At 43.1% G+C, this 19,989-nt stretch overlaps 1 protein-coding gene across 2 annotated transcripts in view; it reads right to left on the bottom strand.

The window, feature by feature from the left end:
* LOC109550734 (uncharacterized) overlaps window positions 1–19,663 on the bottom strand; it is a 105,012-nt gene extending 85,349 nt beyond the window's left edge. For both annotated transcript variants that reach the window (XM_019940341.3, XM_073806036.1), the window contains exons 1-3: window positions 11,152–19,663; window positions 9,832–9,946; window positions 3,859–3,952 (exon numbers count right to left, since the gene is read on the bottom strand). In XM_019940341.3, the coding sequence (XP_019795900.3) occupies window positions 3,859–3,952; window positions 9,832–9,946; window positions 11,152–11,527 (585 nt within the window). In that variant the 5' untranslated portion in view covers window positions 11,528–19,663. The remainder of the gene's footprint in view (window positions 1–3,858; window positions 3,953–9,831; window positions 9,947–11,151) is intronic.
* Window positions 19,664–19,989: the final 326 nt, after the last annotated feature.

Here is a 19,989-nt window from a genome sequence, read left to right as displayed (position 1 = left end):
GTTTGATCCCTGGTTAGGGAACTAGATCCCACATGCCACAACTAAGGGTTTGCGTGTCGCAAACAAAGATCCCACATACCGCAACTAAGACCCGACGCAGCCAAATAAATAAATAAATAAAAATTTAAAAAGCCCTAAGCTTGATCATTGTTTTCCTCTGACGATTTGCTGACTTCAAAGGATCAAACTCCTGCCCCCCTCCTCCCACCTCCCTCACCCTTACCCCTGACAAAAAATGTTTTGTTTTGCAATGACTTGGATTAAAACATTATTTAGAGATTTTAACATTCGGGAAAGTTAGATGACTGCTGTGTGAACTCTCTGTGCTATCGCCGCAACTTTTCGGTAAATCTAAAATTATTCCAAAATAAAAAGTTAAAAAAAATCGTTAGATAATGACAGCAGGGATAAAGACTGCATCAGGAGCAAGTAAAACAAATAGCTCCAGGTTAACTGAAGGAATGAAGAGTGCAGTTTAATCACAAAGAGAAAATGGGAGCATCATGCTGAAATGCAAACTGTTTTATTCCTCTTTCTTATAAAGATGCCTGCACTGTGGAAAAAACCACAAGAAGGTGCACTGGACAATGTGCCTAGAATTCTAGTGAGGAACAGGTTATAAGCTCCAGAAATTAAATGAATACATCCACCCCATGCTAGTTCTTTTTGAGGTTTCAGGTACAGAATAAGGAATGCGTTTGTCGTGCAGAGCTGCTGGTGTTCTCTGCTTCTGTGATCCAAGTGCAGCAGGAGTAATAGACAATGCCAGAAAGTGGGATAGAAAAGAACTACAAAAACCATGTGCTTGTCCATCACACTGTGCTCCCACACTCCTGGTGGACAGCTCTGGTCCCAGACACCTGCCCTGCCTGCCCCAATATACCTCAACCAGCATCACACTCAACAGACAGACCCGCAGGAGGGCAATACAGAAACCATCCCTGTTGTGAAAGATGAGAGAGAACAAAGAGGGGGTTTACTCTCCTGTCTAAGATATAATTACCTACAATTTATGCAAGATCAGAGAAAAGAAAATTTAAGAACTGAGGACACTCAACCTATAGAATATCTTTTCTCCACCCTCACTAGGATGAATGGAATTTTATACACAAGATTAGTATGCTGGTAATTCTAAGCATTTCAATGAGCTCTAGAGAGAGAATCCATTCCTGGGCTAGGCGAAATTCAAACCCTCCTGCATTATTTGGATTGAATGAAACCACACCGAACACAGAGCTTGCAATGTAGGAGGTACCCAATAAATGGTAGCTTCCTCCCTCCATATGGCCTCATACCTATGGAGTTATATATTAAAACTTTAAATAAATGTTTTTTTACGGTAGTGAATGTGACATCTGAGACAAGGAGAATCATATATGTCTAAAAAAAATAAAGATAGACAGTGTGAATTAGGCAGTAAATGGCTGAAGACCCACCAGCAGTGTTGAAGGGAGACAGCATTTGCATAAACAGATGAAACAAGTATACTGAAGCCTGATGCCATAAAAGACATTTTATATTTAGGGCCTGTTGAGTCCACATCCAGCAAAGCTCCTCCAAGGATCAAGGAGGGTCAGCCACTGAAGCTCCTGGCTGCATGGGCTCAGGTGGGCTCTAAGTGGAAGTACTTACTAATTCTGCATCACTTTTTTTTAAAAAAAACTTTTATTTTAGAATAGTTTTAGACACACAGAAAAGCTGCAGAGGTAATACAGAGTTCCTGTATACCCTTCACTCCATTTTGCCTGTTAACATCTTACATTACCATGGTATATTTGTTACTACTAAGAAGCCAACATGGGCAAATTACTATTAAACAAACTCCACAGTTTATTCATATTTTAATAATAGTTTTTCCACTAACATCCTTCTTCTCTTCCAGGATCCCATCCGGGGTAACTCATTACATTTAGTCACCATGTCTCCTTAGGCTCTTCTTACCTGTGATAGTTTCTCAGACTTTCCTTCTTTCTTAAGACCTTGATGCTTTTGAGGAGTACTGGTCAGGTATTTTGTAGAATGTTCCGTGATTTGGGATCGTCTGACGTTTTTCTCCTGGTGAGACTAGGTTTATGGGTTTGGGGGAAGAAGACTACAGAGGCGTAGCGCTCTTCTTCTACATCATGGGCCACATTCTAGCAACATGACTTACCACTCATGATGTTGACCTTGACCACCTGGCCAAGGTGGTGCTGGCCAGGTTTCTCCACTGTAAGGTTACTTTTTCCCCCTGCTTCCATACTCTAGTAAGTCACTAAGTATAGCCCATACTGTAATAGTCAGGGGAGGCTTAAGCTCCACCGCCTTATTACATAAATTAATAATAAATTAATTACTTGGAATCCTTGAGTAAGAAAGATTCATCTCTTCTCCCTCACTTACTTTCTTATTCATTCATTCAGTTATATATCAGCATGGACTCATGGATATTTTATACTTTCAGTTATAATCCAATACCAGGTTATTTATTTTATTGCTTAAATTATTCCAGCTTTGGTCAGCTCTTCCAGGATGGCTCCTGCATCCCTTTGACCTGCCCCATTCCTTTTGCTTTTCGAGCAATGCCTTCATTTCTGATACTACAAGGTAGTCTCGGTTCATCTTGTATACTCCCTGTACCAGCCCTAGAATCAGCCATTTCTCCAAGGAGAACAGCTTCCTTTTATGAGCGAATGGTACTAGAAAGCAAGATCTGTGCACTGGGGGTTTTGCCATAGGCTTTTGCACTTTGAGATCATGCTGCAACTGACAGGCTCGGCCCTCCTCTGGAGGTCTGCTCTAGGGCACATGTTCAGTCCACCAGCATCTTCTTCCTGAATTATGGTGGTTGTGTGTCACGGGCTTCATGCTTTTCTGTGGTGGGGCTTCAGTTTGAGTAATTTTCCTGCCCTCTCTCTCACCCATCACTCACCCCAGGGAAGGTACAGTGAATTGTCTGCTCCGCAGTTTTGAAAGAGAGAACTAAGTCAGCTTAACCCCCTCAGGGCTCTCTCTCTCCAATGTGCCCGACAGAAGAGCAGGGGCAGCGGTCAGCCGTCTGACCCTGTCAGGAGGCCCTGGGGTTGTCTAGTAAGCTGACGACTGGGTGGAAAGTCGGACTCACTTAGGGGCACAGGATGAGGAGGCCCACTGCGGCCACACTGCTAAGCCATGTCAGTCAGTCAACCATTCATGCATTTTTTGGTTCCTTAGTTAACAAACACTTACTTACCTCCTACACATGCCAGGCTCTGTTCTAGGCACTGGTGATATAGCAGTGGGAAAACAAAGCAAAAACAGAATTCCTGGGCTTCCCTGGTGGCACAGTGGTTGAGAGTCTGCCTGCCAATGCAGGGGACACTGGTTCAAGCTCTGGTCCAGAAAGATCCCACATGTCACAGAGCAACTAAGCCCTTGCAACACAACTACTGAGCCTGTGCTCTAGAGCCCACAGGCCACAACTACTGAGCTCACGCGCCTAGAGCCCATGCTCCGCAACAAAGAGTAACCCCCACTCACCGCTACTAGGGAAAGCCTGCACGCAGCAACACAGACCCAACGCAGCCAAAAATAAATAAATAAATAAAAAAGAAGTGACGCTGGTGGCATTCAGTGATGATTCTCTAATAAGGAACTTTTGGAGGAAAGTTGTAAAAATTATTCTTGAGACCACAGATCTTATGAATGCTTCTCTGAAAGTGATGCCAACACTCTAGCAGTTTGAGAGGCGTGGCTCTAGGTTCCCTTCCTTCACCCCTGCTTATCAGTTCCTCCTGGCTTTCACATTTAATTGGGTCTGGCACATGTGAGTGTTCTCTCTTCACCTGCATCCATCTGACAGATCTGACCACTTTGCATATTAACGACTTGGCCACCTACCAACAGCATAAGCACCGGGATAAATCCTGGTGGAGCTTCTCTCCTCTGCTTCAGCGGAGGAAATGCTTGAAATGGTCTTGAAATGCTTTGAGATCTACAGCAATAAAAGCACAGGGAAACAATTTACTTGCTTGATGACAGGACCACTTGGTTCTTGCATAACAGAGAAGTCTTCTGGAAGTTCATGTGTACATCTCAACATCATCGCAATCACACCCAACTCATAAAATCTCTCTCTGGTCTAAGAGATGCCCCCAGAACAAAATGACTTCTTGGACCATTTTATTTATTAGAGTTAAGTGACTACAGTTCAGCATTCCTTTAATATGCAACTTAAGGACTCCCCAAGTAATGTGTTCTCTGCTAAATTACCCAGAGACACATAATTTGGAAATAAGAAGCCACCTGACATCTATGTTCGAAGGACACAGACAACCTAACACACAATTTAGGTAAAAACAACTCAACAGGCTTCACCTCTTCTATCATCTAAAAAAATGCAACATCAACGGTTTTGCCCTTTTACTGTGTATAAGGAAACCTCTTTCCTTATGCATAATTCACTGCCTTTCACTTCCACTCTCTGCATGTTCTTACACGTGGATGGACCCCCAGGCCAGCTGCCCCAGAGAGCAGCCCCATTGTGGCAGACCCCAGAGAGTGGCAGACCCCAGAGAGCAGCCCCAGAGAGTGGCAGACCCCAGAGAGCAGCCCCACTGTGTTAATCCACTGGGCTGACTAATGCGGCATCACACGGAGGTAAGGAAGCCAATGACTGGATCTCAGGTTCCTCCCTGCGCTTACTGCCCACCATTCACCTCAGCCCAAAGTCTCAGGCAGAATGAACCCGTTAAATGGGCTTGGAAAATGAAGCAAGTTTCCCTCTCCACGTGCCACTCACAGAGCATGTTTCAGTAACGAATGCACAGGGCACTGTAGCCTTTGGAGCCAGCAGGGATGGAGAAAGCAAAGAAAACAAAGCCCAAAAGGATGAGAAAAGGCAGAAGTAGTAGCTTTCTGTTCCCATACAACTTAAAAAGTTATAAATAGATGGGGAAATGGACAAGCTAGAAAAAATATTTTACTACAAAGAGAAATGAAAACCTTCAGTATTTAGACAAAGAAAGAAGCAAAGAGGATTGCCACAAAAGCCACCACCTCTGCATACAAGGAACTATACCAAAGGTTACAAATGCTGTTCTAAGCACTAGAATGCTTTCATCTCAAATTACTTTGGTTATTAATTACCCAAATATTTCCAAGACCTTCCACAAGAGAAAAAAGATACAATGCTCTTCTGAAGCCTGGCAGAATGTTAGGTCAGGAAACAGACTGGGTTACCCATCTGGAGTTTGCAGGCTGAGAAGTTATCATTTTTCCCCAATAGATTTTGGAGTCAATCGGAGGGACCAAGAAAAAAAAAAAAGTGCTTTTTTTTTTTTTTTCCCCTGGGTTGAAAATGAGAATTTTATTTTCTTCCACTTGCTTTTCACTACACAGGTAGAGTTTATGCCGCGCTTGACTTCTGAAAAGATATTCAGACAAAGTCAGAAGTCAGTTTTACTTTCCTGCTAGGGATCTGCTGCAGGGAGTTACATATTTGTAACAAAAGGACATGTGCCTGCAGCTGTAGAGCTCCTCACACTGCCCGTCTGTGTGCAGCAGGGAATGCTAACTAATGGGGCCAGCCTGCGTGTTGAAATAGCATCATCCACTAGAGGCCAGAATGAAGCCGCCTGTTCAGTGCTGCTGAGGCCCATTCAGATTCCAGATGAACACAGACTTAGGAAGAAATGAAACACGATGACGTCAGGGAGTGACACCATGCCCGTCGGTGACATGCCAGCACAATGCATTTCTGAATCCTCTTACGCGGAGTTTCCTTCCACATCTGAATCAGTGACCAAAGGAGGCACTGACAGGACATCTGTCAGCAAGAGTGACACTTGTATTGAGGACTCTGGAACGAGTGTGGTCAGGTCTTTCCTGAACTGAGGATGAGAAGGACGGGAAAGAGCAAGGAAGGCACAGATGTTGGCACGAGAGGGGCCGAGATACACCTGTGTGGCTGATATGGGTGACAGCAAAGGAGAACCCAGAAACGGGTGGGGAAAATGCCCTCCAGTTCTCAGACCTGGAGCTGGGCTGTGAACCCAGTGGAGCCCAGTCCGTTCATGGGGAGCTAGTTAACTACACACAGCACATACACGACACGGAATACGATGCAGCCACAGAAGAATGAAGTAGACCTGTTTGTCTGTTGTGGAAAGGCCTCTAAGACATGCTGATGTGAGAAACTAGCAGACGGTATGCTCTTGAGTGATGGCATTTGTGTGCATTTGTTAAGGACGTGCACCAGCAGAGACACATCCCCACACATGTATAAAGTTCTTCCCAAAGGAACACACCAACAATAACGACAACAGCAAGGCTTGCAATTAGGGCTCTTGCACTTGCTGTGGCCCCCAGTCAGGGTCAGATCCTTCTCTGAAGCCTCTCCTCAGTTTCTTACAGTTATCATCTCAGTAAGACACCCCTGGCCACCACATGTAAAATCGCAATCGCTCCAGCACTCTCTACCCCGATTTGCTGCTTTATTTTCCTCCAAAACACCTATTGCCATCTGCCACATTTCATGGGTCAGTCTTTTTTTCTTAGTTTTAGGCCATGCTGTGGGATCTTATTTCCCCGACCAGGGATTGAACCCATGCTCCCTGCATTGGGAGTGCAGGGCTCTTAACCACTGGACCACCAGGGAAGTCCCTGTGGGTTACTAATTTACGTGTGTGTTTTATCTTCTGTCTCACTCCACTGGAACGTAAGTGCTAGGAAGGGAGGGACATTTTGTCTGTTTTGTTCCCTACTGTGTCCCCAGTGCCTAAGGCAGCATCTGTTCATAATAGGGTCTCCAAAAGTTTGTTACATAAATTAGTTAAGACAAGTCCTCTGTTGTTGTTCTGAAGGGTAAAAAGAGCTAGAAGTTACTTAAGGTTACCAAGGCAATGAGACTGAGATGAAGCCGCTGCTCTGCCCCCAGTTGACTTCCCTCCAGAAGTGGGTCCCAGGAATCCAGTATGTTCTTGTCTGAATTATTCCTTAAAAGGTCCCAACTCAACTCTTAAAGCTAACAAAATGGAAATTATTATATATGTGGAATACACAATATACAAACATATATTCCATATATATATAATAATACATAGATCAGAGCTGATTGATAGACACATGGCAATCCACTAAAAATGAGTGGCTTCCCACAAATGTTACAGTTATTTCTGCATTTATTCATTTATTTGATAAGTATTGAGCGCTTATTAAGATCTAAGCACTGTGTTAGTTCCCAGTGAGCTGCACAGACTTGTTCTTGACCTTGAAGACCCTCCTTACATTCTACTTCATTACATTTTACATTTCATTTCCTTGAAAGAGGAAAACAGGGCACTCTGGGAGCAAGTAAACAAGTAGACCAGACCTAGTCTGAAGGTGGTGGGTGGGAAGCTCTCATGGGGCTTTGGGCTTGGATCTGAAGTGATTATCACTTAAGTAAGTAAGGGGCTGCTGGTGGGATAGAGAGCGTGCACCACCACAGGGGAACTGAAGAGGGCCCTGCGGTTGGTGTGAAGAGGGCAAGAGGCAGAGGTGGAAAGAGCCTGAGCCCAGAGGGACATGTTAATATGGTCCATCTTTATTCTAAGGGCCACAGCAATCCATTGCAGAGTGACCTTCTATGACATTTGAAAAAATCCCTTTGATGGTGGTGTGGAGATCAGAGTGAGAGTCAGAGTGGTTAAGGGGGACAAGGTAGGAGGCTCTTGCAGTCATCCAGGGAGAGCGGATGGTAAGGGGGCGAGCATGAAGAGGAGGCACTGGATTCAAAAAGATATTTAGGAGGTAAAAATTGACAGGATTTGGAAAGGACCAAATATGGAGGTGGGAAAAGGAGAGGCAGGGATGACCTCAGGGATCTAGCCTGGGCAGTTAGGTGCACAGTGGAGGACACTACAGAGGAACAGTGGTATTACGGGATGGAGAGCGGGGATCCATGAATATAGTTTTGGACCTGCCAAGTGTGGAGCTCCAGTGAGACATTCAAATGGCCACATCAATCAAGAAGGTGTATGTATGCGTCTGGAGTCCAGAGGCCAGTTCTGGGTACAAGATATAAGCTTCAAGCCTTGCATGTCCACTGGGTATGGATCCTATGAACTTAGGGGGACAACAGATCTTAATGTTAAACTCATTACTGGGAACGAACCAAAAGTTCCCAAGGGAAAAGTGCTTTTGATAAGTTTGGTTCCAGAGAATTAAACCACTTACACTTTCCAAAGACATCGGCTGAAACAAGAAAAATGGATTCTACGTCATAAAGCTCAAAAAGGGCACATAAACATGTAATCTAACAGTGCACAGTGGCTATAATTCAATACAGGGACACATCAACAGCATACTACATACAGATGTCTTCACAGCGAAATCTACTCAACCAGAAGTTCACAGTCACATTCTAGGGATGGCATTCAGGATAACCAGAAATCTGAACAGATCTATGCAGTATCTCAAAGAGTTTAAAGCAGTGGTGGCATAGGCATGACTTGGTTAAGAAATCTGGTGCTAATGGCCCACAGGATTGAAGAATAGGAGGCTGGAGAGGAAACAGAACGGAGGGGTTCAAAGCAAGGGTTCTCACGTCAAATGGGTTTGGACACCGGCTCTGCCACTTACTAACTAGGTGACCTTGGACAAGATCCTCACCTAAGATCAGTGACCTCTTCTGTAAAATGGACTGCTGGGAGGAATATATGAGACACTGAATGCAACATGTTTGACACATACAGAGTAGGTACTTAAAAAACATTCACTGTTTTGATGACGATGATAATGACAATGACATGGACTGTTTTCTGAAAGGGGTATAAACACCTACCAAAAAGGTAAGAGAGTTCTAGGATAAGTTTGGATGTACCAAATAGACATACTATTAATCTTACTTTGACTCATTAAATCCTACATGTATACAGCACTTAATAATTTTCAAAGTACTTCCATGGACTTTATTCATTTAATCTTCACAAAACTCCTTCAAAGTGGAAGAGTAAATACTGTGCCCATTTTGAAGATGATGAGACTGAATCTTGGAGAGTTTAAGTAACTCATTCAAAGCCCCTCAGTTAATAAGTGACAGGGCCATGATTCATACCCAAGTCTTTTCATTTCAGCTTCTATATTCTGGCATTGGTTAAGGATCCCAGAACAAAGAGAAAACAAAGTTGAGGAACTCTTTGGAGAAGTCTGTTTTAGAAGACACCTCTATAGAAAGTTGCCAAATACAATATGAAAGATGGATGAGAGTGCTTGCCATCTTGGAAGCAAAGCCAAGCGATGGAGAGAGACTGAAAGCTCATGTTATTGTGTTAAGTTGCTAGATGAAACCCCAAAACATTTTCAAATAATCAAACCAATTCATTTTTTTCTGATGCCCCACTAGTTTTAGTAGTGCTTCCATCACTTGAAACCAAACCAATCCTGACTAATAATCCGGACATTAGGCAACTCATTACTCCTTCAACAAAATCCAAGCATCTTACCTCTATGACTGTACTCATGCTATTTCCACCAACTGGTATTCCTTTTTTTAATCTGTTCAACTACTATCTACCCTTCAAAGCCTCCTTTCTTACTATCTGACAAATAAGGCCTCTCCTGATTCCACCAGTACCATAACTTCTTTTGCTCCCCAAGCACTGTTGCGCTTCTCTTATAGAACTCCACACTCTGGAGTAACTGTCTCTTCTTCCTTTCTGTGTCTGTTATAGCATCCTGTACAGCATCTTGCACATGGTAGACCTTCAGTACATAATTGATTTTACCACAGTGTATAAACCAGAATGTTAATTAATTTTTCAGAAGATTGCCAATGCTAATACTTAGTTATTTAAAATGTTATTATGTGACAAAACAAAAGAGAAGTCAAACCTTGGCTTCGCATCTCTAAGTTTATGAGATGAACATGCAGTACTGGACATTTCCCAGTGTCCCCCACAGCTGGTCATTCTGGAGGTCATTTTGTGGGTAGCAGAACATAACCTCCCTAGAAGTATAAAATACAAAGTTACAAATCCTTCATGCTTCATCTAGATTTTATAGATTTTATTTTCCAGATGTATTTTGTTATCTCTGTTGATGTAAGCCATGTTACTCAGCTTCCCAAATCTTATAAAAATATTATAAGCATACTTTAATAATATTCTACCATTTTATCTGTATCTCAAAATAGCTTTGGAATGTTATATTTTACTATTGTTTGTAATAAATCATGTAATTCACTTCCAAAAACAAGGAAAGAGAATGAATTCAAATAAGAAAATTTTTTACATAAAGATCTAGCAAGGTATTTTAAATTCCTAATCTGAGCTTATTCTATGAAATAAAAATGCATTAATCATTTTCTACCTACATAGCACTTAAATTGGAGAGACAGATTTTATTTTCTAATGCTTGGTTGTTAAAATGTATTTTAGATGAAACACATATAATACTTATTCCCACACAAACTACTACACAGCAAAATGAATAGAATCATCACACTCATGCAAAATGCAGGCATCGGAGAGAGATATCTATTCAACCAGAAGAATGCTATAGCATTTACCTTTCAAAATAACTATTTTCTAAGATTACTTTTAATTAGCTAATGGCTTTTGTTCTGCCACACACACACAATAAATGTATTTGCATAGTATCTCACAGTTTATACTTTACTCTGATAATTATCCCTCTTATGAATTGAAGGTTTGTTCCCCCCAACAGAATTCATATGTGGAAACTCTACCCTCTAATGAGATGGTATTAGGAGGTAGGGCCTTTGGGAAGGGATTAGAATTAGATGAGGTCATGAGGGTGGAGCCCTCATGAATGGGATTAGTACCCTCAAAAGAGTCACAGAAGAGCTTGCTTCCCCTCTCTGCTTCTGCCATGTGAGAACACAGCAAGAAGACAGCCATCTATGAACCAGGAAGCAGGCCCTCACTAGACACTGGGTCTGCTGGCACCTTGATCTTGGACTTTCCAGCCTCCAGAACTGTGAGAAATAAATATTTGTTCTTTAAGCCACCCAGTGTACGGTATTTTTCTTACAGCAGCCCAAAGAGACTAAGACAATGCCCATTTCATATTTATGGAAAATGAAACTAAGAGGTAATATATGAAGGAGCTTGTGTCTCAAACCCAGTGGCCACGTGGCATGTTATACAAGTGCCAATCATGAGACTGTCTTCCCCAGCTTTGGTTTCATACCATAGTTGCCTTGAGGTTTCCAAAAGCTAGTCTCTTCCAGAGCTGCCTCTGCTGCACAGCCTTGTCCTGGGGGATGGGTGCCCCCTTTGCCTTCCACAGCTGCATGGCTCTCACTCCCATCTCTCCACTCCCTGGCCTCCCTGTCCAGGCTGGCACCTTTAGACTTGCCTCTCCCTTCTGGAGATGTGATTACCAATTCTGATTCGGACAGTCTAGGCCCCTGGAAAGGCCAAGAGGAGTTGCTCTCTTCTGAAGAAAGACCCCTGATCTTATTCGGCATACGCAGAAAATTATTAGAAATATGTCTCCAGTACACTGGCCCCTGGCTCTGGTTCACATGGTGGCTCACCCCTCCAGGAGAGGCTGTCACCAACATCCTGGAGGGGGAAGGATCCCTTCAAATCGGCTTTGGAGATCTCTTTGGAAATGGGGTGACTTGAAGGCGGTATCTTTTCCTATTGCTCATGAGTTGTTTGCCTGGTGACCACTCGGGGTGTCTGTACTGATCTCCTGTCTACCCCAGGTGGTGACAATTGGTCAAACCAAGCCCTGCTGAGCACACCGTGTGCCTCTGCAGTGGGTCCATGGATGTACATGAAACTCACGGTTCTCCCAGGGGCCCTCTGACACATTCAGCGAGAGGCTGGCCATCTGAGGGGCCACTTAACTTTTGGGACGTGTTAGGTTAGCAGAACTCGGCACACTTCTGTTCAGACAGCCTCTTGGCATTCTCCCCGTAATAGTCTTCCCTGCGCTCTCTGTGATGGCATGTTTCCATCCATTTTTATGCTTAATGTCTGTTTGGGGGGACCCCAAACTGAACCCCACATTGTCTGATTCCTTTCTCCTTCCATTGGAGCTGCTAGAGGGGAGCATACTTTAACTCCAAGGCAGTCTCTGGATGAGGTCTTCACCTCTGGAGCTGTCAGCTTTGAATTCTGCTCTGACATCCTTGGGGTGTGCTATGCGGCTGCTTCCCACTAGCTATCTATTTCACATTTGGTAGTGTATATCTGTCCATGCCACTCTCTCACTTCGTCCAGGCTTACCCTTCCTCCTTCCTGTGTCCTCAAGTCCATTCTCTACGTCTGCATCTTTTTTCCTGTCCTGATCCTAGGTTCTTCAGAACAATTTTTTTTTTTGATTCCATATATGTGTTAGCATACGGTATTCATTTTCCTCTTTCTGACTCACTTCAATCTGTTTGACAGTCTCTAGGTCCATCCACCTCACTACAAATAACTCAATTTCATTTCTTTCAATGGCTGAGTAATATTCCATTGCATATATGTGCCACATCTTCTTTATCCATTCATCTGTCAATGGACACTTAGGTTGTTTCCATGTCCTGGCTACCGTAAACAGAGCTGCAATGAACATTGTAGTACATGACTCTTTTTGAATTACAGTTTTCTCAGCGTACATGCCCAGTAGTGGGATTGCTGGGTCGTATGGTACTTCTATTTTTAGTTTTTTAAGGAATCTCCATATTCTTCTCCACAGTGGCTGTATCAATTTACATTCCCACAAACACTGCAAGAGGGTTCCGTTTTCTCCACACCCTCTCCAGCATTTACTGTTTGTAGATTTTCTGATGATGGTCGCCCTGACTGGTGTGAGGTGATACCTCACTGTAGTTTTTTTTTTGTGTGTGTGTGGTACGCAGGCCTCTCACTGTTGTGGCCTCTCCCGTTGCGGAGCACAGGCTCCGGACACGCAGGCTCCGAGGCCATGGCTCACGGGCCCAGCCACTCCGCGGCATGTGGGATCTTCCCGGACCAGGGCACGAACCCGTGTCCCCTGCACTGGCAGGCAGACTCTCAACCACTGCGCCACCAGGGAAGCCCACCTCACTGTAGTTTTGATTTGCATTTCTCTAATGATTAGTGATGTTGAGCATCATTTCATTGTTTGTTGGCAATCTGTGTATCTTCTTTAGAGAAATGTCTGTTTAGGTCTTCTGACCATTTTTGGATTGGGTTGTTTGATTTTTTTTTGATATTGAGCTGCATGAGCTGCTTGTAAATTTTGGAGATTAATCCTTTGTCAGTTGCTTCATTTGCAAATATTTTCTCCCAATCTGAGGGTTGTCTTTTTGTCTTGTTTATGGTTTCCTTTGCTGTGCAAAAGCTTTGAAGTTTCATTAGGTCCCATTTGTTTACTTTTGTTTTTATTTCCATTTCTCTAGGAGGTGGGTCAAAAAGAATCTTGCTGTGATTTATGTCATAGAATGCTGGGCCTATGTTTTCCTGTAAGAGTTTGCTAGTGTCTGGCCTTACATTTAGGTCTTTAATCCATTTTGAGTTTATTTTTGTGTGTGGTGTTAGGGAGTGTTCTAATTTCATTCTTTTACATGTAGCTGTGCAGTTTTCCCAGCACCACTTATTGAAGAGGCGGTCCTTTCTGCACTGTACATTCCTGCCTCCTTTATCAAAGATAAGGTGACCATATGTGCGTGGGTGTATCTCTGGGCTTTCTATCCTGTTCCATTGATCTATATTTCTGTTTTTGTGCCAGTACCATACTGTCTTGATTACCGTAGCTTTGTAGTATAGTCTGAAGTCAGGGAGCCTGATCTCTCCAGCTCCATTTTTCTTTCTCAAGATTGTTTTGGCTATTCGGGGTCTTTTGTGTTTTCATACAAATAGTGAAATTTTTTGTTCTAGTTGTGTGAAAAATGACATTGATAGTTTGATAGGGATTGCACTAGGGTAGTATAGTCATTTTCACTAGAATGTTGATCCTTCCGATCCAAAAACATGGTATATCTCTCCATCTGTTTGCATCATCTTTAATTTCTTTCATCAGTGTCTTCTAGTTTTTTGCATATAGGTCTTTTGTCTACTTAGGTAGGTTTATTCCTAGCTATTTTATTCTTTTTGTTGCAATGGTGAATGGGATTGTTTCCTTAATTCACTTTCAGATTTTTCATCATTAGTGTATAGGAAAGCCAGAGATTTCTGTGCATTAATTTGGTATCCTGCTACTTTACCAAATTCATTGATTAGCTCTAGTAGTTTTCTGGTAGGATCTTTAGGATTCTCTATGTATAGTATCATGTCATCTGCAAACAGTGACAGTTTTACTTCTTCTTTTCCAATATGAATTCCTTTTATTTCTTTTTCTCTCAATTGCTGTGGCTAAAACTTGCAAAACTATGTTGAATAAGAGTGGTGAGAGTGGGCAACCTTGTCTTGTTCCTGATCTTAGTGGAAATGGTTTCAGTTTTTCACCATTGAGGATGATGTTGGCTGTGGGTTTGTCATATATGGCCTTTATTATGTTGAGATAAGTTACCTCTATGCCTATTTCTTGACAGTTTTTATCACAAATTGGTATTGAATTTTGTCGAAAGCTTTTTCTGCATCTATTGAGATGATCATATGGTTTTTCTCCTTCAGTTTGTTAATATGGTTTATCACATTGATTGATTTGCATATATTGAAGAATCCTTGCATTCCTGGGATAAACTACTTGATCATGGTGTATGATCCTTTTAATGTGCTGTTGGATTCTGTTTGCAAGTATTTCATTGAGGATTTTTGCATCTATGTTCATCAGTGATATTATCCTGTAGTTTTTTTTTGTGTGTGACATCTTTGTCTGGTTTTGGTATCATGGTGATGGTGGCCTTGTAGAATGGGTTTGGGAGTGTTCCTCCCTCTGCTGTATTTTGGTAGAGTTTGAGAAGGATAGCTTTTAGCCCTTCTCTAAATGTTTGATAGAATTTGCCTGTGAAGCCATCTGGTCCTGGGCTTTTGTTTGCTGGAAAATTTTTTTTTTTTTTTTTTGCAGTACGCGGGCCTCTCACTGTTGTGGCCTCTCCCGTTGCAGAGCACAGGCTCCGGACGCGTAGGCTCAGCAGCCATGGCTCACAGGCCTAGCCGCTCCGTGGCATGTGGGATCTTCCTGGACTGGGGCATGAACCCGTGTCCCCTGCATCGGCAGGCAGACTCCCAACCACCGCGCCACCAGGGAAGCCCTGCTGGAAAAGTTTTAATCACATTTTCAATTTCAGTGCTTGTGATTGGTCTGTTTATATTTTCTATTTCTTCCTGGTCAGTCTCAGAAGGTTGTGCTTTTCTAAGAATTTGTCCATTTCTTCTACGTTGTCCATTTTATTGGCATATAGTTGCTTGTAGTAATCTCTCATGATCCTTTGTATTTCTGCAGTGTCACTTGTTACTTCTCCTTTTCCATTTCTAATTCTATTGATTTGAGTCTTCTCCCTTTTTTCTTGATGAGTCTGGCTAATGGTTTATCGATTTTGTTTATCTTCTCAAATAACCAGCTTTTAGTTTTATTGATCTTTGCTATCATTTCCTTCCTTTCTTTTTCATTTATTTCTGATCTGATCTTTATAATCTCTTTCCTTCTACTAACTTTGCATTTTTTAAATTCTTCTTTCTCTAATTGCTTTAGGTGTAAGGTTAGTTGTTTATTTGAGATGTTTCTTGTTACTTCAGGTAGGATTGTATTGCTATAAACTTCCCTCTTAGAACTGCTTTTGCTGTATCCCATAGGTTTTGGATCATCATGTTTTCATTGTAATTTGTTCCTAGATATTTTTTGATTTATGCAGTGATCTCTGGTTATTTAGTAGTGTATTGTTTAGCTTCCATGTGTTTGTATTTTTTACAGTTTTTTTTCTTGTAATGGATATCTAGTCTCATAGTGTTGTGGTCGGAAAAGATACTTGATAAGATTTCAATTTTCTTAAATTTACCAAGGCTTGATTTGTGATCCAAGATATGATCTATCCTGGAGAATGTTCCATGAGCATTTGAGAAGAAAGTGTATTCTGTTGTTTGTGGATGGAACATCCTATAAATATCAATTAAGTCCATCTTGTTTAATGTATCATTGAAAGCTTGTGTTTCCTTATTTATTTTCACTTTGGATGATCTGTCCATTGGTGAAAGTGGGGTGTTAAAGTCCCCTACTATGATTGTGTTACTGTCGATTTCCCCTTTTATGGCTGTTAGCATTTGCCTTATGTATTGAGGTGCTCCTAGGTTGGGTGCATAAATATTTACATTTATTATATCTTCTTTTTAATTTTATTTATTTATTTATTTGCGTTATGCAGGCCTCTCCCATTGTGGAGCACGCGCAGGCTCAGCGGCCATGGCTGACGGGCCTAGCCGCTCTGTGGCATGCGGGACGTTCCCAGACCGTGGCATGAACCCGTGTCCCCTGCATTGGCAGGTGGACTCTCAACCACTGCACCACCAGGGAAGCCCAATTACTACTACTTTTATTTTTATTATTGTTATTTTTTAAATTAATTAATTTATTTATTTTGGGCTGCGTTGGGTCTTCGTTGATGCATGTGGGCTTTCTCTAGTTGCAGCAAGCGGGGGCTACTCTTTGTTGCAGTGTGCTGGCTTCTCATTGCGGTGGCTTCTCTTCTAATTACTTTTGTTTTTAAATTACTACTTCTCTTTTAATTACTACTACTTTTAACTTATACTACTTTCAATTACTCAGTTGGCTCTGCATTGACATAACCGACACACAGTCAAGATGTGCTTTTAGATTCCAATGGACAGGTGATTAAGTCAAACACAAACTGACTGCCCTGCCTGTGGAAAAGAAAACATCAGAAGCTAAAGAAAAAAGAAAAAGCTGTTTTAAAATTATGGTTTGCAATTACTTGAGAGCATAGTGGAGAACTGGTGGTGTCAGTATATGCAGATAAACAGATGTTTGCTTAATAAGTCTGTACCTCACTCCTTGTTGAAGGCCAAGATGTTTTTAAGACCTCAGTACTTCGTTGTTTCAATACTGTTTCTTGCAATCCCCTGAAATCTTCCAAGAAATTAAGCCTTGCCCCCCGACCCCCCACCCCAGACTGCAGTCTGCACATGCCACCTACAGGCATAACAAGACCCTGGTTTTCTCCAAGGTAGCCACCAGGATTCCTTAACTATCATCCATAAAAACCCTGGCAGGCGGAGCAGAAGTCAAGGCAAAGGCAAGGGGCATGGTTAATACAAAAACTCGTGACACTGAGAGGGACAACAGGGGACATATAAAGGAAAATGGCAACCGAACGAGAGAAAAGAAAACGTAAGTGTTAACAAATTAAGGGCTGGGAAAACTAGGAGAGTGTATCAGTTACACGTTGGAAACAGAGGTTGGCTTTTACCTAAAACCAAACCACATGCCCTCTGATAAACGATTAGAGCCCAGAAGAGACTCTTCTAGGAAGATAAACCAGGACACACACCACAGGCTTTAAGAAATACATATTCTACAGCAAACTTTCTCCCCCCCCAAATCCAACATTGTTCTGTTTCTGGTGCTTACACAACACCTTCTTAGTTATAAAAAAAAAAACAACCCTGCAATTTCATCTCAGGCAAGCCTGTGATGGAAGGAGCTGGTAAGTAATCATCTAGTTTTACAGGCGGGAATGCCTGTGTTTTAATGTGGAGCCTTTGGGATTTCCTAAGCCAGGACCTAAGCCAAAGAACAGTCTTCTGGACATGGGGAACTTTCTCCCAGCCTCTGCACTTTGCTATTACTCACATACTTGCTCTCTCCTCTCGTGCATGCGCTTGTTGTCTGGCCAAAGAATAACACACCTACAATCAAACTTTCACTTGCCGGTTTGTCACTTAGAAAAAAAATTCTACCTTCCCCTTGATCCCTATGATGTCATGATCGATGCTCCAGCAGGCAGTGTGGTTACATGGGAAAAGTGTAGGGTTGGGATTCAGGCAAACAATGCTGAGTCTAAATCCCAGCTCCACCACAAGCGATCAGTGTGTCTTAACCTGTTTCCTCATCAAAAAAAAAAAGAGAGGAAACAAGTGAAACTTACACTCCATCCCTATCTCATGCTTCAGGAATAAATAGGGATAAAATATCTTAGGTGCCTGGCCCAGAAAAGGTAATTATAAATCTGTTATGTCTCCTTCTTTTAATTTATATGATAAACGCAAAAAAACTCTGAAGCACTTATTCTCTTTGCTCTTTATTCATTCATCAAACTTTCCTAAGAGCAAACATTCCTGAACACAGTGAAATTGATGTGGTTGTCTCTGTCCCCATGGAACTACAGTTGGAGGGGTTCAGGAAAGGGGGAGATGAAACAGCTGTTAAATGAGTGAATGAATTTTCTTGAATTAATGAGTTTTAAATCAACTATACTCCAATAAAAAATTTTTAAAACTTAATGAGGGGTGAGGCTTGAATAAGAGCTCCATTATGTCAAAAGAAAATGAAACTAAGTTCAGGTACTGAGCTTGGAAGCCAGACCCTGCGTGGTTTAATTCTGGACTCCACCACTGGGCAAGTTGCTGAAGTTTTCTGTTCTCCCCTTTCTTCTTCTGTAAAGTTGAAATAATAATAGTTCCCCATTGGGTTACTGAGAAAAGTAAAAGCAACACCCCTCCCTAGAGCTCCCCATTTCTCCCCAGCATTTACTCCACACATCAACAGGATTCCTGAGGTGCCTAGGTTTCCACTTAGCCTCTGGCCATCCTGAACAGCCAAACTGCCCCAAGGAAGCACCCTAACTCATTGGTCCTCCTGGATGACAAAAAAGAAAAGCCGACTGGCCCCCGGGGTAGGACCATGCTACTTACGGCACCTTTTGAGAGTATGCCCAGGCCCAAGGGTTGACAACCAGAAAACCCAGCCCTTCCAGAAGCTGTGGCCCTCTCCTAATGGAAGTTGATTAGAATGAGCTGGGGCTCCTTGATTAGAATAACAAGGACTCTGAGCGCCAGGCTCCGCCCAGACCTTCTGAGAGCAGTCTTTGCGTTCCCACCTGGGCCCCCTGAGAAACTGACGTCCTCCATCTGGTTCGGCAGAGGCAGCAGCCCGTGGAAGGAAGGGCAGGACGGGATAGTAAAGTAAGGAACAGGAAGCCCACAGTCTGGGAATCACCTCGGTGTGGACGGTTACTACCTACATGCATAAACCTTAAGACTTAAGTGTCCTCGTGCGTGCACCGCGGAAGGACTCTGCAAAGAAAGGTAAACCGCTAAGGCAAGTAGAAATGATGAATTCTTTCAGCCAAATGCTATCCCAAGCATTGGAATACGCAGGTGAGATGTTACATAAAAGTACTAGAGGGCTTCCCTGGTGGCGCAGTGGTTGGGGGTCCGCCTGCCGATGCAAGGGGCGCGGATTCGTGCCCCGGTCCGGGGGGATCCCGCGTGCCGCGGAGCGGCTGGGCCCGTGGGCCGTGGCCGCTGGGCCTGCGCGTCTGGAGCCTGTGCTCCGCGGCGGGAGAGGCCGCGGCGGTGAGAGGCCCGCGTACCGCAAAAAAAAAAAAAAAAAAAACTACTAGAAAGACACGTCACACGAATTCCTCTCCTCCTACTCCCCCACCCCCCAGAAAAAACAAAACTCTTACAGCTTATTTTAAATAAGAAAAGGGCACAAGAAATACTCAAATCAATATTAATAATAAAAGTAACTTCTTAGCTTGACTGTCCTGGACTAGAAGCCCCTTCTCGGTCGGGCGGCGGACGCTAGGGCAGAAATGCAACCTTACACTGCGCTAGGGAAGCTGCACGCGGCGCAGCCCGGGTCGCCATGGAAACCACGGTGGTTGGGCGGACCCGGGGCCGACGCGGGGCTGGTGGGCGGGGTTCCGCAGTGGCTGCTGGGGAGACGCCAGAGTGGCGGCTGGGGGCTGCGAGAAAGCTCAGGAGAAGACAGCAACTTCTGGGTTCCCATGGCCCACAAGAGCTCGGCTCCTGCTCGAGACCCGGGAAGGAAAACAGAAAGTTGCTTCCCATCTAAGAATTTCCAAATCTGCCGGATGATCAGTAGCACTTGGTTAGAAACCTAGACCCCAGGTTCCCAGTGCTGCTGCCT

Source organism: Tursiops truncatus, chromosome 6, assembly GCF_011762595.2.
Source record: "Tursiops truncatus isolate mTurTru1 chromosome 6, mTurTru1.mat.Y, whole genome shotgun sequence".
NCBI lineage: Eukaryota > Metazoa > Chordata > Mammalia > Artiodactyla > Delphinidae > Tursiops > Tursiops truncatus.
Note: the sequence above shows the minus strand (reverse complement) of the source record. Positions and strands in the feature narration are given on the sequence as shown.